General features: G+C 52.2%; 6 protein-coding genes across 6 annotated transcripts; 5 read left to right on the top strand and 1 right to left on the bottom strand.

The window, feature by feature from the left end:
* Nucleotides 1–123: 123 nt before the first annotated feature.
* Nucleotides 124–1,770, top strand: BO80DRAFT_428384 (PRCC domain-containing protein). Its single transcript, XM_025720241.1, has one exon. The coding sequence runs from the start codon at nucleotides 182–184 to the stop codon at nucleotides 1,502–1,504; it is 1,323 nt and encodes a 440-aa protein (XP_025571535.1). The 5' UTR covers nucleotides 124–181; the 3' UTR covers nucleotides 1,505–1,770.
* BO80DRAFT_390095 (AAA family ATPase midasin) lies at nucleotides 1,741–16,590 on the bottom strand. The gene has a single exon (XM_025717140.1). The coding sequence runs from the start codon at nucleotides 16,554–16,556 to the stop codon at nucleotides 1,833–1,835; it is 14,724 nt and encodes a 4,907-aa protein (XP_025571534.1). The 5' UTR covers nucleotides 16,557–16,590; the 3' UTR covers nucleotides 1,741–1,832.
* A 169-nt stretch (nucleotides 16,591–16,759) lies between these two features.
* BO80DRAFT_415094 (chloride channel protein) lies at nucleotides 16,760–20,082 on the top strand. Its single transcript, XM_025718131.1, has 7 exons — nucleotides 16,760–16,964; nucleotides 17,024–17,550; nucleotides 17,610–17,713; nucleotides 17,764–17,916; nucleotides 17,969–18,083; nucleotides 18,130–18,221; nucleotides 18,275–20,082. Exons 1-7 carry the CDS (start codon nucleotides 16,849–16,851, stop codon nucleotides 19,748–19,750), a joined length of 2,583 nt encoding a protein of 860 aa, XP_025571533.1. The 5' UTR covers nucleotides 16,760–16,848; the 3' UTR covers nucleotides 19,751–20,082.
* Nucleotides 20,083–20,314: 232 nt separating this feature from the next.
* Nucleotides 20,315–21,348, top strand: BO80DRAFT_390092 (CTD kinase subunit gamma). Its single transcript, XM_025717139.1, has 2 exons — nucleotides 20,315–20,556; nucleotides 20,612–21,348. The coding sequence occupies exons 1-2, from the start codon at nucleotides 20,398–20,400 to the stop codon at nucleotides 21,173–21,175; spliced, it is 723 nt and encodes a 240-aa protein (XP_025571532.1). The 5' UTR covers nucleotides 20,315–20,397; the 3' UTR covers nucleotides 21,176–21,348.
* Nucleotides 21,349–21,512: 164 nt separating this feature from the next.
* Nucleotides 21,513–22,978, top strand: BO80DRAFT_428380 (uncharacterized protein). Its single transcript, XM_025720240.1, has 2 exons — nucleotides 21,513–22,163; nucleotides 22,220–22,978. The coding sequence occupies exons 1-2, from the start codon at nucleotides 21,556–21,558 to the stop codon at nucleotides 22,719–22,721; spliced, it is 1,110 nt and encodes a 369-aa protein (XP_025571531.1). The 5' UTR covers nucleotides 21,513–21,555; the 3' UTR covers nucleotides 22,722–22,978.
* Nucleotides 22,979–23,138: 160 nt separating this feature from the next.
* On the top strand, nucleotides 23,139–25,423 carry BO80DRAFT_415086 (YagE family protein). The gene is made up of 2 exons (XM_025718130.1): nucleotides 23,139–24,916; nucleotides 24,967–25,423. The coding sequence occupies exons 1-2, from the start codon at nucleotides 23,398–23,400 to the stop codon at nucleotides 25,041–25,043; spliced, it is 1,596 nt and encodes a 531-aa protein (XP_025571530.1). The 5' UTR covers nucleotides 23,139–23,397; the 3' UTR covers nucleotides 25,044–25,423.
* The last annotated feature ends 79 nt before the right edge of the window (nucleotides 25,424–25,502 follow it).

Below are 25,502 nucleotides of genomic sequence, written 5' to 3'. Positions count from 1 at the left end.
ACGGTGTACCTAGTACCTTCAGTAAACCACCAGCATAACACGCACCTGCATAGCTGACTAATCCACCCAATCACAACCCATCGCAAATCACTCGACATTATCATCGCCGCAGCTCCCATCTACCTCAAACCAACCACATCACCACCACCACCGACACAACCCAACACAGCACAGCACAATCATGGCCCTAGTCGCCTACTCTGACTCCGAAGCCTCCGATTCGGAACCCGAAACCACCACCACCACCACCACCGCTACCGTCTCCAAGCCCCAACCTCAATCTCAACCCCCCAAACCCACCACCACCACCTCTTCCTCCTCCTCCTTCCCAACGCTAGTCGACCGCTCCAACCCCCGCAAAATCCGCATCGCCCTCGACCTAAAACCCGAATCCAGCTCTACTTCCACCCCCGGAAATGACGACACCGCTCCGCGCAAAAAGCCCAAGCTAGGCGGCGGCGCATTCTCGGGCTTCAATGCACTTTTACCGGCGCCGAAGAAGCAAACCACTAGCGGCAGCGGCAATGGGGCGGGGGAGAAAAAAGCTCCTCCCAGGAAGATCTTTAGTTTGAAGACGGGGGCGACGCCGGGGTTTGATCGGGAGGCGGATGCGGAGATGAGGAGTGAGCAGGCGTTTGGGATGTTAGGGAAAGATGGGGATGCTGAGGATGGAGATGGGGATGAGACGATACCGAAGGCGGGGAGTTTGAGGGGGGAGGAATTTGAAGAGGAGTCTAAGGGGGAGGGATCTGAATTGAAGATGAAGCCGGAGGGGGAAGTGAAGTTGAAAGGAAACCCGATGATGTTCAAGCCGTTGTCGGTGGGACGGGCGTCGCAGCAGAAGAAGAGGAAGGTGGCTGCTTTGCTTGCTTCATCTTCATCTTCATCTGCTTCATCATCGGTGGAGAATAAGAGCAAGAAGGAGGAACAGTCACAGACCGCACCTGTGCAAGCAGCAGCGCCAACACCAGCACCAGCACCGAAACCAAAAATCAGCCTCTTCTCTCTCTCCAGCACCGACGACACTCCCTCCACCACCACCACTCAATCGCAAAGCACAAGCAGCACCTACGAACCCCTCGTCTACACCCCCACCACCTCAGCCCTCCCCGCCGGCCCATCCCCCGATCCCTCCCTCACCCCCGATACCTCATCAACCACCACCACCACCACCAACACAACCCAAACCCTCACGACCATCGCCAACGACCTCAACCTCTCCAAAGCGCAACGCCGACAACTCTTCGGCCGCCACGCCGACACCTCCGCGACATCTCGCGTCCTACATTTCAACACGGACCGAGAATACGCCGCGAACCAGGAAATGCTCCACTCGACGGATCTGGCCGCGCAGCAACATAACCCTGTTCGGTCGATTGCGCCGGGGAAGCATTCGTTGCAGCAGTTGGTTAATGCGGCGAGTTCGCAGCGGGAGGCGCTTGAGGAGAGTTTTGCGGCGGGGAGGAGGAATAAGAAGGAGGCGGGGTCGAAGTATGGATGGTAATCCTTTTTTCTTTTCTTTTTTCTTTTATGTGTGTGTGTGTGGTTGTGAGTTGAGGGTGCATGGATGGAGTTTTGTTGATTTGGTTTGTTTTATTGTTTTTCTTAGAAAAGCTCTTGGGATTGTATAGGTATTTTTGTTACTTGGATTGCGGCCTGCTTCGTACATGGGGTGATGTATGCTCTTGATCACGATCTGCTAGTTTTGCTATACTAAAAGCACTAGTATTAGATCGAGTAAAACGGTGAAATTCTTGTCTAATGCAAATCGATATATACAATCATAACAAAATCCTAACTTTTCACATAATCACATAATATCTCTACACCCATCAAGACGACACATCAACAACCTCAGCAAACCACTGCTTCAACGCCGTAGCCAAAACAGCCGGTAACTCCCGTACATCTCGCACAACAAGGTAGTAAGGGAAGGGGAATCCCTCGAGATATTTCTTCATCTTCAACTTCATTTCGCCCGAACCGCTCTCATCCGCCTCAAAGCTAGCCTGGCTGAGGTCGAGGATGGAGCTGCCCTTGACGGCATCGACGATAATGAAGACAATCATAATGCGCTCTTCTTGAGCCTGACGGACCAGACGTTGGATGGTTTCGTGGTCTTCGCAGATACCGTCGGAGATGATCAGTTCCAGTTGCCAGAGGTCTGCGTTGCCACTGCCAGGGGATTGCTTCCAGCGGGCTTCGCGGAAGAGGGCGATGGAGTCGGCAATCAGCTTCCGCACGTTGGTGCCGGTTTGCTGGTAGCTGAAATGTTGGAAGACTTGGGTGCCGGCTTCCGAGGAGAACGGCTTGCCGAACTCGTGCGCAACCCGGACGTGGTCCTCGTTACCGAAGCCGAGAACGCACAGGTCTCCGGCTTCGAGCATGCTCAGACTCTTCGCGACAAGCGCGAGGGTTTCAAAGGCAAGCTGACCACTGCCGCTTTCGAGCATGGATTTACTGTCGTCGACGGCAAGCATGATCTGGTAGTTGCGCTTGGAGGGGATGGAGCGCCGCATCCAGATCTTGTCGCGCTTGTACTGGGAGGCGATGTACGGGATGATCCGCTTGATGTTGAGGCGCTTTCCGGTCCGGAAATCACCCCGTAGCTTAGTGGCGAGCGTCGGCGCCAGAATGAGGCGGAGCTGTTCGGTCAGAGACAGAGACAGGTCAGTGGTGGCCGATTCATAGTACGACCAGAGACGTTGAGCCTCGTCCCGGGGAGTCAGGGGAGGGAGGTTGGAGGAGAGGTGAATGGCGGCCAGATGGGCATCGACCTCATCTAGTTCATCGATTGCTTCTTGTTGGCCAGCAGCGTCGGTGGTCCGTTCCTGCGTATGGGTGTTGCCAGGAATGATGGCCCCAGCCGTTTGAGACTCGGTAGGAAGGCCCTGGTCCAACTGCATCTCATCCTCCAGCTTATTGTCGGGAAGGTCCTGGTGGTCGTCGTCCGTGACATCCGGCAGCACGTCGTTGCCTTCAGGTTTGACGTCCGACTCCACCCCCTTGTTCTGATCGAGAGCCTTCGCCTGGTCCTCGCTGGCTTGGCCGAGGGCTTGGGTGTCTGCGACATCGTCTTGGTCCGCCAGATGTTCGAAGTCGGCGTCGGCCATATCCGTGTCCTGGGGCATGGGCTCCTCAGACTCGCCCTCCTCCTGTTTCGAAGCATCCATGATCTCCTTCTGGCGTCGGTGCCATTGCTCGAGAACATCACCCAGCTTCTTGAATGCCTGAAGTTGAGGATCATCTGGGTTGGCATCGTTCGCTCCACCTTCATCGTTGTGTCGTTGGTTCTCGTCTCCCTCTTGGGCCGCACCGGTCTTCTGCTCTTTCTCGGTAGAGGGGTCTGTCGAACCACTCTCTTGCTGAGCGTTGCCCGATTCACCCTTGTCCTGGTTCTGGTCTTGGTCGGCCCCGAGACCACCATTGACAGCCTCACTGGGGGCCACCTCTTCTCCAGCCATCTCATTCTCGTCGCGCTGGGCCAGGAAGTCTTCCTTCTCCTCTTCTTCGGCCTCCTCGCCAGCCTCGTTCGTCTCCTCGTTGCCCTCGCCTTCATTGGTCTCCATTGCCTCCTCATCCGGCATGCCCTCCTCCGTTTGCTCAGGCTCCTGCTCCTCAACACCTTCCATCGCCTCGTCCTCGGCAGTGTCTTTTCCATCCATTGATTCGTCGTTATCTTCCACAGGAGGAAGGTCGTCGTCCATACCGTCATCAAGGCCATCATCACTTTCACCTTCATCGCCCTTCTCTTCACCGTCAAGTTGCATCTCGTCGGGAAGGTCGAGTGCTTCTTCTTCCTTTGCATGTGGATCCGTCACATCCATGTCCTCACGTCCCACGGCTTCGCCCTCTTCGTCAGGCTTCTCTTCTCCTTCTTCGTCTTCCTCTTCCTCCGCGTCCTCGTCCTTTTCTCCCTGCTCGCCTTCTTGAGCCTTTTCTTTCTCTTTCTCCTGCTCGCCTGCTGCGGTTTGTTCGTCGGATTCAGACACTCCCTTGCCCTGATCGGTCTCCGTTTCCTTTTGCTGCTCGTCGTGTTCACCATCCCACATCTTCTCGTCAACCGCCGAGGCATCCAGATCATCGACACTGCCGACCTCCTCATCGATATCACCCTCCTCTTCAGAGCCGCTTTCGTCGTCTTCTTCATCGCCTTCTTTCCGCTCGCCCTCTTCGCCCTGCATCTCCTCCTGGTCCATATTCACGGCGTCTTCGGAGTTTTCAATGTCTTCGGTAGACTCGCCCTTCTGCTCTTGAGCAAGCTCCGACAAGTCTTCGTCATCTCCAACATCTTTACTGATGTCTTCAGCTCCTTCTCCTTCTCCGAGACCTGTCCCGCTCTCGAGCTTTCCAGACTTGCTCTCTTCCGTAGATGCCTCAGCTGGACTACAGAAGCCTTCGGACGCAATTTGGGCGAACGACTTGGTAAGAATATAGGACATTTTGCAGGTTTGGCGGTGCACAGTCAAGTAGCGGTCCACCACATCTTTGCAGATATGGAAGTACTTGTGCATGATCGGTAGCAAGCTCGCGACGAGTGCGATGGCGAAGGGAATGCCAGGAGCCGAGCGGGATTGGAGACACTGCAATTGCTCGAGCACAGACTCGATAGAGGTCGTGATACCCGAGATATGAAGAACTTTCAAGGCTCTGACGAAGAACTCGTCACTCCGCGACAAAGCGCCGGGAGAAGCAAGCAGTGATGGAAGCTCCTTCAATTTCTGAAGACTGACAAGAATCTTGTCGACCGCTGCAACGAGACCGGTATCGAACTGCTCGATAGAGACGGTCTCGTCGAATTCACTGTCAGAGGACATAGTCTTTGCTCTCAGCCACGGAACTATCTGGCCCAGCACAAAGGACAGATCAGGACGCTCCTCCGCCCACCTCGTGAGGTCGACATTCAACTTTTCAAAAGACGCGGAAGCCTCTTCCACCGTGTCGCTGTGTAACTGAGAGGCAACACCGAGTGGCAATTCAGGAAGACTGCCCAAGGACGTTCTCAAACGGTCAAACGTATCCCTCCACGCCTGCAGGCTTTGTAAAATGCTGGTCGAACTGATGCCTGAGAATTTTGCGTGCAGACTGACGACTGTGGCAGCTAGTCCAAGGATAGGTGTCAGCCATGCCACTGCCCTACTTACTTCCGATTTCTCCACTAGGAACTCAGAGGGAGCCTTGAAGATCGAAGAGCTATGCCAGAGGTTCGAAACCTTCAAGAGCGTGGACTGCAGTGCCGTGAGAGCAGAAAGTGCCGGGGAGATCGAGGTTCTCTGCTTCCGGGCAAGGGATAACAGATGCTCCATAGATCCGGAGCTTCTGGATATTTCCACATTGCTGAGATCTTCCGAGTAGTTGTGCGCTGCTAGGCGAACGCGAGGAAGCAAGTCCAAGAACTTGTGGAAGTACAAATCGGAGCTTGTAGTCAGATGCGATAGCGCTGTGTCAGCTTCCAATGCGGGGACAGAGGCAAGGACCTGAGCAATAGAAGCTTGGGTTTCGATCAGGCTGGTACTTGCACTACGCTTCACCCCCATGTCCATTAGTCGCCGCAAAGTATCCGCATAAAACCGGCGCTTTTGGACCTTGAGGTGCTGAACGTCGTCCTTATTCTCCTCGGTCAAAGTCTTCGGCGTTTGCGACTTGAACTCCTGTATGCTCTCGATGACATACTTGACAAAGCCGTCAAGATCATCGGCAATGTCGAATTCGGAGGGAATCGAGGAATACAGTTGCATCATGCTGCCAGCAGTCGCGTCAGGATTCTTGAATCTAGGGGGTCTATCGGCCCAGATTCTTTCCTCTTTCTGACACATGGCAAGTGCTTCCGGGAAGACAGTTGAAGGCATGGTGATCTCATGCTGGGGGATACTAGAATCCTCATGATCCGGCATGTCTTGTTCCACAATGGGTTGCGCGGGTTGAGCCAGGACTGCTCGGTACTTGCGGACCAGCTTGAACAGCTTGTTGTGAGACCGCCGGGAACTCTCCTTGAGCGCGACAATGTTTGTATCTTTCCAGCTGGCCAACAGAATCTGCTCCTTGATATCCTTCTCAAGAGCGGACCGCTTCTCCGCCAGGAGCTTGTGCACCGAAGGCTCAAATTGCTTGTAACGCACAAGGAAATTGTCCAAAGCAGAAATCAGGTGACCCAAAGATGGCAAGTCCTGGGCGTAAAGCCGGAGCAAAGACTGGAAGTTCTTCACAAGTAGGAGGCGCTCGCTGTACTGTCCTAGGGTCGTCGTGTTGAAAAATTGCTCCAGTGTAGCAGTGATCTCCTGGACATGCTCGCTCATCTCCATTTGACCGGATTCGGCGATTTGGATCGGGGCCCGAATGATCGCCTCATAGGCGATAAACCACCATGAGCTCACATCCTGGGTGCACTTGTCGTTCTCGATGTCCAAAAGCTTCGCCCAGGTCGACAGCTCAAGCCGCCGCCAACTGATAATCATAGCCGTGATGTCGTCATACACAGTGGCCGCTGAATACTCTCTGCTTGCTACAAGCTGCCATTCATGAACAAGCGCGTGCAGCTTTTCGACCTTGGTAATGAATTTTGCGACAGGCTCAGTGTGCTTAAACTGAAGGATCTCCCTGCAGCACACGATGACATCTTCCAAGACAGCATGATCAGGCCAGGACTTCTGTATTTGGGTGAACCGAGCCTTCGTAGCCAGGGTCAAAGTCACCAGTCGCTTTGCTTCAGCCAGGTTCGCGTCCAGGTAGAAGTTATATTTGTCTGCTGGTTGGCCTTGACCCGTATTGATGGAGTCTTCTAGAAGCAAGAGAACACCGGAGATCTGATCCTTAGGATCGACATCCGACATGGAATGATTGTCTGACCATGTGGAACCCAGTAATGTGGAAGCCTGCTTGACGTAGGCTGACAGCGCTTCCTCGCGATTTTCAGACTGGAACAGTTTTGCGTGCAGCGAAGCGAGCCTGATTGAAATAGACTTCGGGTCAAAACGACCAGGCGCTTGGGCTTCTTCATCGGCGTCTTCGTACGTGGGGAAAAGCTGACGCAGCTCGTTTTCATCCACCTCTTCACTATCCTCCCAAGAACCCTTAAAATGGTAGAATTCAGACTTCCGAGCCTCTTCTTCTTGATCCTCTCGCAGTCTGGTTTTCCACAGAGCATGGAACTGTTCGAAGAGGCGGCGCAGGGTATCACGTCCAGCTCGAGTACCGATTACGCCTGGATCCGCATTCTCAGCTATTCTCAAGGAAGACAATTCGTGGAACCAAAGGTCGGTATCGAGAGTTGAATTGGCTTCCGATCTTTGCAGGCTTAAGTCTGAGACGGGATAAATCAATCCTCCAAGGAAGGGGGTAGTCTCCCTGACAGCCTTGAGTATCTGGCTATCATTGGATTGAGATGGGCTCGAAGAAAGGTAGAGACCCAAGTCAAGGATCTGGAGAAAACGAACGACAGGTGTCGTGATGTCGTCGTACGATCGGTAATTGGCACTCAGGCGGTGGCTGAGCTGGCGAACGTTATCACGCAGCAGACCGATCATTCGCTGTCTTTCGCTATCCTCGTCGCCGTTGCCACTTACAGCAGAAACAATCTCCTCGGGACGCCGGTCAAGCACTGAATTTACCAGACTGGAGAATTCTCCGTGAAGAAGGTTGATCTCGGAGATCGGAGGTCTGCTGACAGAAGAGGGAGGGGGTGCCGACCCAAGATCATGTAATTCCTTCTGCAAGAATTCGAGTCGAATATTGGACGCCTGGCCCGAGAAGCCAACCTCGAAGGAAGAAATCGCTTCGGCCTTCGTTGTAAGTTCCAAGGAACGCTGCGAGTGTCGCTTTCTTTGCACAACCAAGCCCAAAGAAGGGTCAAACGGTTTATCCGGGACAAATAGCCGTAGAAAGATGACAGCTAGTTGGACAATGGCTACTCCAGTACTTTCCACGGGACTCTCACCGACAGCCAGTGAGGCAACCAGCCTTGGGATATCCTCCTTTGCGAATCTCTTGAAGTAATGATCTTGGGCCAGGTTTGTGGCCACATGAATTGCAGGCAGTGCCGGACCATCATACGACCCCTTTTCTTCGATTGCGCGAAGAATGATGATCAAATGCTCCAAAGACTGAGGTTCAAAGAAGTCTCTGTGGAGGAAGGCCAGCTCGATAGTCAGCCTCGCCATGACCTGACGGAGACGCTTGAATTGGTCCAAGCCGATCTCTCGACTTGTCAGAGTCAACGCCTTGGAAAGAGTCTTCTTTTCTACCTCTAGGGCATCCATCTGGCCCAAGCTTGTAGAGCCGATAAAAGCTAACCTTTCCAGCAGCGATAGAGAGATATTGCCGCTGATAGCCGAGCCGAACACCGAGTGCTCAGATCCTGAAAATAGGGAAAGCTTGTGAAGAATATTAGGAATTTGGCTCTGCAGGCTCGATCCGTCCAGAGGCCGGGCAGCACGGCCGGCGAGTAATGGCAGAATAGCTCGAACCACCTGGCCATCATCAAGCTGGGACTGGCCAAGCGATGCGATGTCATGGTACTGGCACAAAGCCTCAAAGTTGTTCGAGAAATACGGGCGCTGGCTTGAATCGGTATCTTGTACGCAAGCGGCCAATTCTGCGACTGTTTGCCGAAGCCCTTGTATCGGAAATCCTTCGTCGGCACCGTTCAGAATTGCTTCCTGGCCACCAATTAGGGAATCGCGCACCTGACTCAACTGAGACAGGTCCAAGTGAGTCTTCGTTGCAACCTGGGTGAATTCAGAAGCAACGCTTTCTAGCTCTAACAGCAATTGTAATTGGTCTTGGGTGGAGGGCGTTGATGGTCTCCACGATTCCCAAAGCCGCTGCATGCTTAGTCCTGTGGTCAATGACCAGTTCTCTTTGAATCGATCAAGCGCTTGAGAGAAGGCGACAGCCAACTGCTTTAATGGAGCCCAAGAGTCCAGAAGCGAAGCGCACAGCTCCTTTCCAATTTGGAGGTAAATCTGAAATTCACCCTGGTCCACTTCATTTGCGGCAGTCAAGGTGAACATGTCTGAGGTGAAGTCAACGATAGCACGGAGAGCCCGCACCATGTCAGGGGCATGAAGGGCATCATAGTCAAGCGCCTGAATGAAGTCATACATGGCTTGGCCGCAGTCAGACAGGAATGGGCCAACAGGCTGCGTTGCGTCTTTCATTAAAGAGGGGATCCTCCCCGAAGCTAGAGACCGTTCAAGGCGGCTCATCTGACTTGGCTTGAGCTGTTTGCCTGATTCATCCGCTCGCAACAAGCCTTGCCTAAGGCGATGAAGGTCAAGCTTGTACTCTTGCAGATAGGCGAGAACCACGAGCCACACGAAAGGCACCTCTTGGTGCATGATTGACGCCAGCGGCTCGTTGACAAGAGGATGAAGAGGCTGCAACCTTCCTTGGATAGCGAAAGAAGTACGACCCAGCATGACTTCTTTCTTGGTACTCTCAAAAGGCTTACATGAAGCATTAGCATGTATCGCAGACACATACCGATCCACGGCGGAAGAGAAGGGTTCCCTTGCAACATCCGAGGCATATTGAGGCGTAAGCTTCAGCGCCCGCTGGAGATAGGACAAGTCCGCAATCGAGAGATGGTCAAGGCACACTTCAGGCAGAATGTCTGTAGTTCCTTCGCTAGCCACAGCAAGATCCAAGTCCCAGACTGACCGAAGGCGATACAAGGAGGACTCATAGGTATAAGCAGGCATTGAGGTAGCGACAGTATTACTGCTATCCGACAAGAAGCAAATCTCGACACACCGATTCCGCATCGCACGGGATAGCTCACCATGGCGAGAATCCATCGTCAGAAACAGCCTGAAATTGGGATGCGGTCTCACAACTCGAGCATTTCCATCCTCGGTGCGTTGCTCATTCAGGATAAGAGCTCCGTTCGGTTCCGTCAGTGAGTTCAGTCGATCAAGAACAGATGGATTGCACAAGTTGGCATTGTCAAGGACGACCCACTGCCCATGCTGAACAGCTTGTGTCAAGACACCCTCAGTCCACTCAAACCCGACCTTCATGCTATCAGTCTGTTTCGTAACCTTGAGTAAACGCTGAGCATGACTGAAAAGCTTCTCGAGTGCAGGTTGTGAGTAAGAATGGTACAGCTTCTGAAGTGATGAGCATAGCGCGTCTAACTGAACATCAGGGCCTTGTAATTGTTCGTAAAGCTCAAGGAAAGCGGGAGCTACGCTCGTATCATCACCTGCGTATGCAGAAATGACATTCCGTCGGAGAAACAGGGAAACCTGATGCACAAGGGACGAAATCTCTCTTCTGTAGTCGATTTGCTCAAACCCACCAATCAAGTCCATCGTATCCGTATCGGCGCTCAATGCCAGTTCGACTAGACTAGCACCATTCAGAGCAGCCAGCTTTCTGATAAGAGTTGTCTTGCCACATCCAGATGGACCGACCAAGATACTAGGCCAAGACTGCTCTATGCAGAGCATAAGAGATTCCAAGATAGGAAGGTCGCCAGGGAGTATCCTCATTTGAGGGCTTGCTGTCTCCTGCAACACCAAGTCTCGCTGCATAATGCCGAGACCGACTTGCATGTAGTCAGGTGTGAGGTTATGGTAGTAGCTCTTTGCATGTGTCGAGGCATCGCTAAAGACTTGCTTGTACAGAGTAGAGACCAACTGTCGGTCTTCTTCGCTCCTGAATCTCTGACAGATGATCACTTCAAGGAAGCTCTGGGTAGAGATCTGCAAGCTTCCACGATCTGCTAACTGGAGCCACCTTTGGATATCTCGCAGATTGACTTCCCAAGGCCCACCAACAGCGCCCAGGCGTCTTTCCTGAATAGCCTTGTTCAGAAGAGATACAAACTCGACTAGTCCATCAGTTTGCTCAGCAGGGCTGCCCGGGAAAAGCTTCGCACAGATTCGCTTCAGATCAGTATTTGTAAAGCTGTCGGCATAGACCACAGTGAATCTGTTCACAAAAGAAGCAGGAAGACCTTTTCGGCCGCCACCTTGATGATGCGGGTTTTGCGCAGCAAAGAGAACAAAGTCGGGATGCCTCCTGAAGGTTTGGTCAAGCTCGGCAACATATACCATTTGACGGTGATCTAAGCAAGCATTAAGACCTTCAAGAACGGACTGAGAAGCAAGGTTCATCTCATCCAAGAGAACCCAGTCACCACGCTGCATTGCTTGTAAGAATGGTGCGTCTCGCCAAGCGAACTGTCCAACATCGCCGCCCTCCACGGGGACGTCGGAACCAAACAGGTCCGTGAGGTCTGTCTGCTCCGAAAGGTTGATTCGAGTGAGCGGTTTTCCAAGAGCTCGGGCAAGCGCCGTGACAAGCGTTGTTTTACCGACACCTGGGCTACCCTCGAGAAGAATGGGCTTAGGTAATTGCAATCCTCGAGCAATCCTCACTGAGTTGGCAATGGTGGTAGGTGCATCCATGATAAAGTCGGGATCTGGCATCGAATTGCTGTTCATAGGAAGACAGAAGGGGCCAACCCGTAGAGAGGAGCCTTCAATGCCGACACTTGATTTCTGTAGATAGATTGCCGAGGCATCAACATCGAAAAGCTCATGCATCTTATCCAAGCATAATTGACGGTTTCCTTCAAGGTTATGCAGTGCTGTTGCCAGCATTGCTGCAGGATTCGCACCCAAAGTGTCTATGAACACCATGGCAGCGCCCTGGACTATCGCGAAGAGAGGATCCGAGCTTTGGCACTTATTGACGAATTCGACCCAGGCAAGAAGATCACGCAGAGACAGAGATGAAGTAGAGGAATTTTGAAACACCTCTTTGAACCACTTGGCAAACTGAAGCATTCCTTTAGGTACGTGTTCCGTGCCCAAAGTGAGCTTCCTTTGAAGAATCGGCAAGATGTCCTCATCTTCAGATAATTGAGGCGCCCAGATCTCGGTCATTCGGTTTCTAAGGGCGGCTGAAAGTTCGCGTTTGCCATAATCACCTCCAGGATTCATTGTAGAAAGGAACTGGAAACCATCGTCGGCAACAACCATGGAATTAATTGGGCCCTTTTCTGCAAGTAAAATAGATCGGTGAGGCTCTAGAACACTGTTAAGCCTCTCCAAGACGGAATCATCCGCCAGGGATATCTCATCAAGAAGGAAGAACTGGCCAGTCTTCATAGCGGTGATCAGACTACCGTCAGACCATTCAAACAAAGCGTTCGAACGAGCGACGTTCTTCTCGATGCGCGAAATTAGCTCAGCATCAAGTAATTGAAGCTGATCTGCACTGATAGCGCTAAAAGCTTGCTTCAGTTCCTCGAGTGATCTTGACTGTGCGAGCTCTTCGGAGAAAAGAACTTGCAAGTCACTCAGCAGCTGGCTCTCGATGGCTGCTCTGTTTCTTACAGGCCGTTGGGCTCCGATAAGATCCCCTGTCTCGAGATTTACGTGTGCATTGACAATCAGCAGCTGCTTCTTGTAGATTTCTGCGACTGCCTGGCATAACTGGGTTTTTCCGCAACCAGTTTCACCAACAAGCAAGACAGGCTCATTGTTCTCGAGCGCAGTGGAGACGAGTACGAAGAGCCTCCTCATTGCCTTTGTCCACACAATGCCTGGGGCTAGCTGTGCAAGTAAAGGTGCACGTTTTTCCATCTCGGAAGAGCTGTATATGACATCTTCATCGATTCGGACCCTCATTACTTCTTCAATGACACCTTTGACAGCAGCCCTTTCCTGCGGATTTCGGACTCGCTCCGCAAGTAGCATAAATCCATTAATTGCCAGTTGCTCACGGTCATCTGCCCGTCGCAGCGCCCATCTGAAGAGATCACGTAGAGTAGCAAAGCTGTTCTTCTGTTCAAACAGCCGGTTTGCCTGACGCAACAGAGACAACTTCCGGTAAACGGAGACGATTCTGGTGCAGAAAGAGGGGGCGATTTGGGAACGCTCTTTCAAAATGTATTCTAGCTCACTTTCCGGTATGTCGTCAAAATGGAGCTCCAGGAACCGATTTCGGAAGGCACGCGACAAGACCTTTCGGCCACCGTAAAGGCCAGCGGGGTTTTGAGTCGCAAAAAGCATGAAGTTGGGATGCGGGCGCACTACTTCCTGCGTCTCGGGTATGAAAAGCTCGCGGTTATCATCGAGCAGCCGATTCATTGCTTCCAGTACGTCGGAGGGTGCTAGGTTAAGTTCATCGAGCACAATCCAGTATCCGTTCCTGAGTGCCTCAACTAGAACACCTTCTTGGTAGCGCAGCGCGCCATCATCACCAGAAACATACGTTCCCAGGTATTCTTGAAGATCGGTATGCTCATGATTATTGATACGAACAAACTTATTCCCGGACACCTTTGCAAGATACTCGATCATACTTGTCTTTCCGGCAGATGTCGGACCCTGCAACAATACAGGAAATCGACGCGTTGAGCTTGCTCTGACCAAGTTCTTCAAGTTCTTCTCGATGAATGGCGTAATGATATAGTGGGGTTGCTCTTCGGGAGTAAGGTGGCCTCGACGCATCCAATAATGTTTAAACTGAACATAATCGTTACCATCAGTCGGTGGTCTGGGTGTCTGATTAAGAAGTCCTCTGGCATTCTTGACGTTGCTGAATATGTGCCTCTCGAGGAGAGGTGCCAACAGCCTCTCTGAGGCTTGACTGAGAACGGTCAAGAAGCTCATTGAAAATCCTTCATATATGGCTCGACGCAGGCCATAAATGTGAGCGTGATCGGCAACATAGACAAGGGCCCGAACGAGGGTTCTAATGCTGAAATGCGGACGCTGCCCAGCACCATCAGTGAGTTTGTTTTCGGTGCTGAGCTTTTTGGTCTCCATGTACAGCTGCGCGAGATCTGGCACAGCTCGAGAATCAGTCAGAGCCAAGTCACCCAGGTACTTATGAATCAACGATAGCAAGTCATCTAGATCACTGTCTGGCGATTGGACATAGAATTCAGTGAATCGAGACCGGAGACCAGGTGGCAGGTCCTTCTTTCCCGCGTCTGTTGCAGGGTTCATCGCACCGAAAATGCGGAACTCGGGGTGTCCAAACACCCGCTCCACATCACCGGCCTCAGAAAGTAGCACGGACGGGGATCCCTCGCTTCCATGATGCAGAAGACTGGCGATATTCTCGAGCGTATCAGGCGAGGCCAAGTTTACTTCATCAAGGAGAACCCATTCCCCATTGCGTAAGGCGCGGACAATCTTGCCTTGGACGAAAGCAAACGCGAATTTGGCATCACCCTGAGAAACTTGGGACTCGAAATCGTTCAGCTGAGCTGCGAATCTTTCCCACCTCTGGCGCAAGAACTGATACTTTGGCGAATCCAGTTTTCTCTTCTTTGTTGGTTGTTCCTCTGCTCCCTGCGATGAACCGTGGCCGGGTTTGAACACGCCATCAGCCAAGCGAACGGCTTCATGCCACAAGTTGACCAGGCGTACCCAATTCCCGGCAGCAACGCTTTTGCCGACAGATTGAAGGAACTTCTGATTCTTCTTTGCAGAGAAGGTCAGTTCAAACAAAGACACGAATTCATCATGCATAGGCACAGCCATGGTTCGGATATTCACGGGTTTGAATCCTCCCAAGAGGTCGGTGCTTTCACTCTGCTGCGACAGGTTCACAACCGTCAGCTTCTGACGCATCAGGGTAGCCAGCTGCTGGATCACAGTCGTTTTACCAATACCTGTTTCTCCAACAAGGAGAACAGGTTCTGCCATTTGGATGGCAGCGGCAACTTGTTCCATGAGTCCTAAAGCAGCCCTTGTGGAAGCAAATCGAGATGAGGCAGCAGCGGTTTTTGATGCCGAACCACCTGGGACTTTGATCTTTCGACAAACTTCTCTCCCAAGCGTTATGCTATTCCCCTGGTCGGAATATGAGGGGGTGCGCTCGTGGAGACAAAATCGTGCCCGTTGCGGTGAAATCTGAAGCGCCTCGGCAACAACCGAAGCGAGGGTGTCTGTCATGTTCTTCTCTGGGATGTATTTTAGAAAGACGTCCACAAAGTCCAGGAAATTTTCATCCTCAGCACCCTCCGGAGTGGCTTCATAGCCTGTCTTTGCACCGAGGCGTTGCAGTCGCCTATGCATTCGGCTACACAATTTGACAAGATCACGGAGACCAGGTGTCCGCCCTTGGGAGCTCTTGATCGCAAGGCTACCATGGAAGGAAGAACAGAGTCTCTGGTAAACGTCCATAATTGTCCGGACCCGGGATTCAAGCAGAGGGAATTTCTGCGTAATCACCTCACGAACCTCGTCTATCGTGAGCGAATCGATCTGTACCCTCTGCCACAACCTGCTGCCTAGGATGCTGGTGCTTGGAGCGATTTCTTCGCCTGATATGTTGTAAGAAGACTTCATCGTCGCAATGATCTTGAAACCTTCGGCACACTTGATCCTCTCCCTCCTGCTAGCTATGGTTAACTCGCCCCTCTCGATGATAGGCAGAATGAGACCAATAACTTCAGAGGGCGCGCGGTCCAAATCTTCGATCAAGATCCAACGACCTTCTCTTGCCGCCTTGGTGAGTACACCAGGCTGCCAAGAGAAAGAGCCTGTGGCAGGGGAAGTGGAGTACATTCCAAGAAGGCTCTTCGCATCAGTCTGCTCGTTCAGGTGCAGTGTGACCATGGATTCAGACTGACCCATGGTCGCTGCAACATCATTTATCAGGGTGGTCTTTCCGGAGTTGGGCAAGCCAATCAACAGTATAGGTTCAGGCGCAGTCAAGGCTGTCGCAATCTTCCGCAAGTTACCCACAGCAGTGGGCGTTCTTACAATGGAAGACGGCGGAGGCGATGTACCCTGCTGGCGGGGGATAAGGACACCGCAGACCTCGGCGGTTCTAGCGGTGAAATATTCCCTCAACGTCTCTATTTGAGACAAGCTTTCAGAGGCGGGTCTAGTAGACCTTGCGAGTTGGACTTGCTTCTCCAAGGTGTTCCACCGACGTTCCTCCCACAAACCGAGACAGCGGTAGTCGATTGTAATACCTTCCCAGTCCCCTTCGATGATGTTGTCTGCAAATTTCGCCCTGATTATATCCTCCGTAGCAGCATCTGCTGCGCTCATGTACATGCCAAAGCATCGAATCGCCAAATAACTCACGGATGGGTCTCGGTGTCGGAAAAGGAACTGGAGTTGTGAGGGCGATACAGCTTTCGAAAAGGTCTCTGTATCGTATGAAAGAAGTCTGAAAATCGCTAGCAAAAGGGCTCGGATGGTGGCATCATTCATTTGAGAAAGTGTTAGCTCATCGGACGCAGCCAACGCCGACAGAGGTCCAGCCCGAGACATGGCATATTGGCTTGCAAAGGATCGCAGGTATGGTGCCAGCGGGAGGATTCGTGAAAATGCGGAAAGAATATCGGTCTGATCGACCTGAGATTCTGACAGGAGCCATCGCGCTGCCAGATCTACAAAGATCGGTTCGTATAGGCAAAAGAAGCCTTCTGTGCATCTCGGCCTCAACGCGCCAACCGCAAGCGCATTCAGGTACTGAGTCCCGGAAGCTGTGCGAATGAGTTCCGCAATCTCATTCGGAAGCTGTTCAAACAGCTGGGACTCGTTAAGAGTCCCCTCGTAGGAGGGTCTAGCATTCATGCTGAGCCCTACCGCCAAAGGAACTCTGGTGGTGAGTAGGGAAAAGTGTACGCCAATTACTTCACTTTTTTTTTCCTTGAGATTGGTTTCTGCCGCTGCATGCCCGCCGCCGCCCCACACCTCAATCCCTCACCGCCTTGGCCCAGCCGCGGAGGTTAGTCCAGAACTCCGACGCTAGTTGGCACCAGTTGCCGGGAACGCATCAATCGCGGACAATCACTATTCATAGGCACCGAGGCCGTCGTTGCTTGGGATGCGACTTGACACGTCCCTATGATACGTACCATCCGCGATGTCAATGAGACAGCCGGGGCCCCAGACAGAAGCCCAGTCATCGCTGACCCAGCCATACAGCGATGATGAACCACAACACCCCGGTGTATCCTTAAGCGGAGAGCTACGTGAGCCGTGAGTTGCTGGCCAACCGAGCATCCGCACTCGAAGCTGCGGACTAACAACTATCATAGGCTGTCCTTCAAACGCAAACAGAAACAACGCTCTCGATTCCGCTTTCCCAACCTCTTTTCGAGTAGTGCTGCTGAGTCTGCGACGAATACTGGGCTTGGCTCTTTGTTTCGCAATGAACAACCGTCGGATGATATGCAACCCTTACGGGAACCGGTCAGTAGCGACGGAAATATGGCGCATAAGGACTCGGGCTTCTTGGACTGGTATGTAGAGGGCCCAGGACGACGAGTCGGTTATGACGACCTTACGGCGATCGATTGGATCTTCGAGTACACAAAAGAACGTCAAAGAAAGAGGCTTCTCTATGCAAGCGGGCAGGGCGTCGTTGGATATCTGCGCAAGCTCTTGGACTCGAGTAACGTTTGGATCGTGTTGATCGCTACAGGTGTCTTGGTTGGGATCATTGCGGCGTGCATTGATATCACGAGTGATTGGTTAGGAGACCTGAAAACCGGTTATTGCAGAAACGGCTCAGGGGGTGGCAGGTTCTATTTGAACCGGAGCTTTTGTTGTTGGGGGCATGATGGTCAGCTACTGCTTGTATCTAGATCTCGATCACGCATACTAACGAAATATCTTCGCCAGATGTCTCTGATTGTTTAGACTGGACTCCGTGGAGGAAGGCACTGGGGGTCTCCTCGTCGGGCGGGGGATATACGGTTGAGTATATCTTCTATGTCCTATACTCTGTATTTTTTTTCTTCGTCCGTGCATGTGTTTGTCTGCTAATGAGGAACAGGTGATTTTTGCGGTTTGCGCGTGCGTCCTGGTTCGGAGCTACGCCATATATGCAAGACACAGCGGTATCCCTGAGATCAAAACCGTCCTTGGTGGTTTCGTCATCAGGCATTTCATGGGGCCTTGGACCCTTGCAATCAAGTCCCTGGGGCTGGTATGCGCAATTCCACGCACTTTTGTGCATACAGCTTGCTGATATTCTCAAGTGCTTATCCGTCGCATCCGGCCTGTGGCTCGGTAAAGAAGGCCCCCTCGTCCATGTGGCATGTTGTTGTGCCAGTGTGATAATGAAGCCATTTCACAGTCTCAACCATAATGAAGGTATCTACATCGAGTTGGCACTGAGTGACTTGGGCTAATTGTACAGCGAGGAAACGAGAAGTTCTCTCTGCGGCTGCCGCCGCGGGCGTCTCCGTCGCTTTCGGGGCACCCATTGGCGGTGTCCTATTCAGTTTGGAGGTTAGTTAACAGACTGCTGACAGAAATGTACGGCTCTAACAGTTGTGGAACAGCAACTGTCTTATTATTTCCCCGACAAAACAATGTGGCAAAGCTTTGTCTGTGCCATGGTTGCATCGGTGACTCTGCATGCGCTCAATCCATTCCGTACAGGCAATATTGTCCTTTATCAAGTCAAGTATACGCGTGAATGGCACCGCTTCGAAATGATTCCATTCATCATTCTCGGTATAGTTGGTGGTCTTTACGGAGCATTCCTCATTCGATTGAATATGAAGATTGCAAAATGGCGACGGTCTCGCAGTTCATCACGGCCGATCATCGAAGTGGCGGTTGTGGCTCTTTTAAGTGCCTTGATCAATTTTCCAAATCTATTCATGAGGGCACAAAATTCGGAGCTCGTTCATTCGCTGTTTGCAGAATGTGGAACTGGGACTACCGATGACCCTTTTGGCTTTTGCAAGGCGGGGGCCGTATCGGCTGGTACTGTTGCGCTCTTGCTTTTGGCCGCTCTTCTGGGATTTTTCCTGGCCTCGTTGACCTTTGGGCTGGATATCCCTGCTGGTATCATACTTCCGTCGGTTGCTATCGGTGCACTATATGGGCGTGGCCTGGGTATGACTTTTCGGATGTGGCAAGAAGCTTATCCGAACTTCTTCCTGTTCAGCAAGTGCGAGCCAGACATCCCATGTGTGACTCCCGGGATATATGCGATTATAGGTGCGGCTTCAGCACTTGGCGGTGCCACGCGGATGACTGTCTCAATTGTGGTCATTATGTTCGAGCTCACCGGCGCTTTGACTTACGTCATCCCCATCATGATTGCAGTTATGTTGTCTAAATGGTGCGGTGATATATTTGGAAAGCGTGGTATCTATGAGTCGTGGATTCAGCTGAACGAGTACCCTTTTCTCGACCACCGCGATGATACGACTCCGCCTGACGTTCCTGCCCACAGTGTTATGACCACAGTAGATGATCTCACAGTAATAACTGCTGTGGGTCATACGATTGAGTCACTTCGCAACCTCCTTTTAGCGACTTCTTATCGTGGGTTTCCAGTCATTACCGATACGTCAAATCCTATTTTGCTGGGATACATTTCCCGCAATGAGCTTTCGTATGCGCTGAAGTACTCTACAACGCCTTCAGATAACGAACTATCTGGTGCAACACAAGTCTTCTTCACCCACCAGCCCTTCGCAGACCCTTCTGAAACTTTGGATCTCCGGCCTTGGATGGATCAAACGCCTATTACGCTCAATAGCAATACAACATTCTTGATTGTACTCCGGATGTTCCAAAGGCTCGGTCTCCGCTACGTTCTATTTGCTGATAAAGGCGTCCTTCAAGGACTGCTCACGAAGAAGGATGTCTGGTCTGTGGTCAGTGGGGCTGCCTCTCAGAAGGACGACACTTTACGTGAGAGGGCCTTCAGTCCTGGAAACACGGCAGAGGAGGTCGGTTTGCTTGAAAGCGATGATGGGACGAGCCTTGCCAGCACGATTGAAAGACGACCGTCGCTTTAATCCGGCGCCAGTCTGGCTGGTACACCACGACTGGATTAGACATATTACGGGTCTCACATATGATGCCGACACATTTGATCTACGACTGTTGTTTACAGGGATACCAACATCAAAATATGTATGAATTTGGGTACGTTGGCGTTTACTGACTGTATCTGTTTCTTTCTTGTTTTCAGAGCGTGTACATTGCCCGAATACCTGGGGGCACGGCGGTACAGTGCTGCGACTTGCATTTATCTAGACATACTGGTGTATATAGTCTTTTCAATCTTTGAGAACCTATCTGTATATCACGGCGTGTTTCGCGCGTGACTGTTCGAGGACATAACAACAAACTTCAAAGCATCTAGATTCTCTGGAACGAACAGTTTATCAGGATGAGGCGAACAGCACCCAGGAATAGTAAGCAATGCAGAATCAATGACGATGACACATTACTGGCCCGACACATGGCGGCGATTTAGCCCCACACTTTCTGCCCGTCTTATCGCATCACACCGCCCTAGTGATCTCCAATCGGAGTTCTCCATCCAAGCATTCACGTCCGCCAGCCGCGATCGATCGCCTCGGTATGCAGCATCGGGATACCAACGGTCTCGCCTTTCTTCCAACATCCTAGCGTGATCCGACGTCCAACAGCCCCGAAAATGATGGTCGATCCCTTCGAGGTGCGCATGCGCTTTACCGCGCAGCTGCAGCATCTCAACGCCTCGGTGACTTCATCCCAGAAAGCCGCGCATTATGCGCTCAAATACCGCGATATGGATGAAGACCTCCACTCTTGCATCCTGGAGCAACTAGAACGGGTGCGTACTCACGCCTATCACTAAACTCCTGAGCTAACGAGCTACTTGTTTCCAGAACAACATGAACAACCGCGCCAACATAATGTACTTCATCGAACAATTCTGCGACATGGCCACGAAAGAAGACCACGCTCCCTACGTGCGCATGATCCAACGAGATATCCTCCGCATTGTCGATTCCGTCGCGCCACCCGACGGCTCCGGAGCAGCAAACGTCAAACACGTCCGTCGAGTCCTCAACGGGTTACAGAGCAAAGAGATCCTGTCCTCGGAGACCATCGCGGAGATTGATGCCGGGCTGAAGGACCGGGAAACGCACCCCGCGCATCTGGATTTGGAGGCTGAGGATGGGGCGGAAGGCGGCACGAGGTCTAAAACGGGGACTCCGAGGGGCTCGAAGGGGAGCGGGATGCGTGTGGATAAACGGCAGATTGAGCAGAGGATTGAGGAGGATCGTGAGAGGAATAAGCGGCTACGGGAAAGTATGTGGACGGTTAGTGGGGATGATGGGGATGAGCATGGGAAGTTCTGGGATGAGGCGAGTGATATTGGGGAGGATGATTTTCTGGCTGCGAATGAGGAGCTCATGGAGCGTAAGCAGATGGTTAGTGCCAGGTGATTGTTTGCTTTGCATGGAAAGATATACTGGTTCGCAATGCTTTGGGATGGTGTTTGGGCGTGGATATGTTTTTGGACTATGGAGCATATGGGATGTGGCGTATGAAATCATTTCTACAAGGCTTGGTCTGAGTGCATCACTTATGGATTACATACAGCAAATCAAGATAAACGCATTGATACACAACTCCTCATTATTACTCCGATGACAAGATGCACCCCATGCGCATACATCCGACCCACCCCATCCAGGCCGCCTTCGGAAAAACGATCCACCGACCAAATTTGCTGGATCTGGATCTCCAATTTTCGAACGACTTTTGAGCGCAATAACATTTCTCCATGTCATTACATGTCACACGGGGAGTTCTTTAATCATCTATGTTCTCTCAGATAGTGACGGCAGCAAAGGGGCTATTTTCTCGACAAGACACCAACGAGGCTTCCCTTCCAAACCTGCACAATAATTCCGGCAGTACCACCACCACCACCACCAGCAGCGGCGCCAACACACCGAAAATGGTCACAGCAACAAGACAGCGGAAAATTACCGCTGAGAAGCCCTCCACAGAGCCCAATGCCAATGGCTCGACTGAGACGAATGGAAAGCGCAAGTCCGAGCCTGTGGCGGCCGAACCGACCGAACCGACCCAGAACAACAAGCGGAGGAAGAGGAGCAGTCTAGAGGCGGTGCAAGAACCTGAGAGCAAGCCCTCGAGCAAGAAGTCGAAGACGACGGAGAAGAGTGAACCCAAGCAGGAGGAGCAGGCGTCTGCGCCGGCGGCGAAGAAGAAGCACTTCCGCTTTGATAGCGAGGAGCCGGAATTGCCGGAGGTTGCTGCTATGGAGGAGGCTACGGAGACGCGACAGGAAGTCGAGGATAGTGGTGATGATAGTGATGATGATGAGGCCCCAGAGACTGTGGATAACTCGGCACAGCGGTCGATGATGAGATTGGAAGCTAAGAAGCAGGAAAGGGCTAAACAAATGTGAGTGATGAGCGGGTTCTGGCTGGGTTGCTCGACGGTTCTAATTTTATCTACAGAGAGGAGCAATTGAAGAGGGACAAACGGAAACAATTGGACGAGTTGCGCAAATCTCAGGCGAAGATAGCAAAAAAGAAGGAAGTGAAGTCGGATGATCTGTTGTCGGAAAGCACAGAAACTCTTCAGGGCACCACTACGCAAGATGCCCGACGATCGGCTCTCCCCGCTCTCCTTCCCGATGATATCTTGAATGCGGCCCCCGATGTCCGGCCACCGACGCCTCCTGCCGAGGAAAGGACTTTTGTGCAGCAGAAGCCCAACAAGTTAAGGTTCCTTGATAAGAAGGAGAAAGCTCCCAAGGATGTGCGGATGGGTGATGTCACTATCCGGGTGCTCGATGGGGATGTATCGAAGAAGTCATCGAAGACGACTCTCCCGCCAAAGTCCTCAAAAACCGGACGCAATGCGAAGCAGAATTGGCTGAACAAATCCCGCAGCACGGGAAGCTTGAACGGCATGAGGAGGACGACAGGCGGTTCCTCGGGATTTGTGCGCAGATAGCAGGTCTTGGGCGCTCTTTTACACCTTACCATCTCGAAAATCGATCTCAGTTCTAATTAAAAGCGCTCTGGATGCAGCGATTGATGTAGAGTCATGACGGAGATAGAATAGTGATACGATATGATACCCCTTTGGGTCGATGTACTACTGCTTGGGCTGCGGAGCATGGAATGGGGCCTGCATCCTCCTTGAAACAATAGCTATCAGTCTCTCGGCATGTGTTCATGCCTGATAATCAGGGAAAGACATATCCGACGAGTGGCTGGTCGTACAGAGATGTGCCTAGATAGAGAGGTTGTCGCAAGCGTATTTGACCGGGGTCGTACAATCCGGCTAGAAATCCTGAGGGACCGTACGATCGACATGCAAGAGCGAGCTAGTTGCTTTTTTCTTCTTTCTCTCTTTTGCTTTCCCATCTAGACACCGCGAACCCAGAGCATCGAACAAGGCGAAGAGGAGGGAAGGCAGAAGAACGAGAGGGGCACCGGATTGGGCAGAATGGCGGCGCACGTGCGGAGCTTGGAGCTCAATTTGATCTTCTGCCAGTCCCAGCGGATTCGCTTTCTCTCTCTCCTTGTCCAACCCGGCCTCTCTGTCCATCCCCGGAGACTTCCCGGTGCAATTCGCGATTGCTTGCAGACTATGCTCTGAGCAGAGTCTCATCCCCGATCCCACCATGGTGCCGACCACAGAATCCTCTCCGCTCCTCCCCCAGCACAACCCGACAGCCTCTAATACGTCACCGCGAGGAAACCGTCCGCCGCGGACGGTGACCTTCAACCCATTGGCGACCGTCAGCACATACCATGACAACACCTCCGCCGATCCTACCTTCAGACCGCTGCAGTCCGACTCGTCGTCCGCTCCGCACTCTCAGGAGAGTCAATACCGACCGACCGGGCTCTCGGCCCTGAATAGCAAGCTCCGTCGGCGCAACAGCCATGGATCTCCTTTCAGCACCTCCCACCCTCCCATTACTGCAGTCCCCAAGGTTGGGCCTCAAAGAACGACGAAAAAGGCCCAGAAACTCAAGCTCCTTCCGGATCCTGTGACTGCCGAGGAGGAGGAGCTCGGTGGAGATGATTTCCCGTCCGACGTTTACTCGCAAATTGCACGCATCAAAGAGCCGACAGCCAGGAGTCATGCTGCGAGGTTAGGCAAGGCAGACCGAGAGAGATTGCCACGGGTAACAGCGTATTGCACGGCCAATTCCTACCGACTCGAAGGGATCATTAAATTCCTCAAATCACGCTCCAAAACCCGCGGGGCCAACCCGAAGCTCTACGACGAATGCGTCTATTCTCCATATGACTACGACTACGAGGAAAAGCAAAAGGGTACCTGGGGGGTCTCGAGTAATGGTCTGAGTCTGATGGACAGCCGCCCAGCTGAACGACCTTCCAATGAACGCCGGTACTCCGACAGTGTGGTGGAAGTCCAGGATAACACCAATTCTCGGCGGGAAGACCTCATTGATCTCCGAGACTCCCAATCCCACGCAACCGATATAGAAAGTGCTTCGACATCTGCTGTGACAGAAGCCCAGGGGGAAATACATCCAGATCTCGACACCACCATCCATACACCCGAAGTGTTCCTGTTCGATTACGGCACGGTTGTAATATGGGGCATGTCCCCGGCGCACGAGTCACGATTCTTGTCCGATATCTCAAAGTTTGCTGCTTCCATTCTCAGTCCTGAAGATACCCAGGTGGAGAACTTCAACTTCTACTATGCTCGCGAGTACCAAGCCCGGATATACAACGACTTTATCTCCCTGCGCGACCCTCGGAACCACATGATCAAACTGGCCATCTCCCATGCGTTGGCTCAATCCGTCAAGACCTCCCTGTTCGAAGACCTTGTTTCCGAAACCATCTCCAACACCGCACCCTTACCCGCTCAGATTGCCAAAACCGGCAGTGTCAACCTCACCCGACGCCAGATCAACATGCAGATCGGTGAACTGTTCATCCTGCGAATCAACATCCACCTCCAAGGCTCGGTCCTCGACAGCCCCGAACTCATGTGGGCTGAGCCCCAGCTAGAACCCGTCTATCAAGCCGTCCGCAGCTACCTCGAGATGGACCAGCGTGTGAGCCTCCTCACCGAACGACTCGATGTGATAGCGGATCTTCTGGCCGTCCTCAAGGACCAATTAACTCACCGCCACGGTGAGTACCTCGAATGGATCGGTAAGTCCCTTGCAGCTGACCCTAACGTGCCTAGCTAATCCACATGACAGTCATCGTTCTTATCGCTGCAGAAATCCTGGTCGCCGCCATCAACATCGTAGTCGACCTATATGCCGGCGTGGAATGATACCTCCCTACCTTTACTTCCAACAACACAACCCTCGCTCACTAAATCCAGCCAATCAGTCCCTCGTCATTACTTCCCGGTCGTACGGAGTGTTATGGGTGCGGTTTTCGTTCTTTCTTGCTTCCAGTACTGGAGTTAAGGGGCCGGCATATATCTGAGTGGGAAAGAAACCCTTGCATCGATGCATAGCTTGATCACATACCTTGACCTGTATCTATACATAATTTGCTGTTGTGTCAGGGGCGTACTGGACCGGGCTTCGGGCTTTAATAGGATGTATAACTTATCTTCTTGATACCATGCCTCATGTAGGGTGTATGGGTCAGAGAACGGTGCATGAAGATGAGGTTTGGTTTAGATAGCTACTCACTCGAGCATCTACACGATCATCGGCATCCCATCTCGATATTCTACCCGTAGAAAATAGTCCCGTGTACGTTTCCAACCGTTTCCAACAAG

Source organism: Aspergillus ibericus (genome assembly GCF_003184845.1).
Source record: "Aspergillus ibericus CBS 121593 unplaced genomic scaffold BO80scaffold_47, whole genome shotgun sequence".
NCBI classification, from domain to species: Eukaryota; Fungi; Ascomycota; class Eurotiomycetes; order Eurotiales; family Aspergillaceae; genus Aspergillus; species Aspergillus ibericus.
Note: the sequence above shows the minus strand (reverse complement) of the source record. Positions and strands in the feature narration are given on the sequence as shown.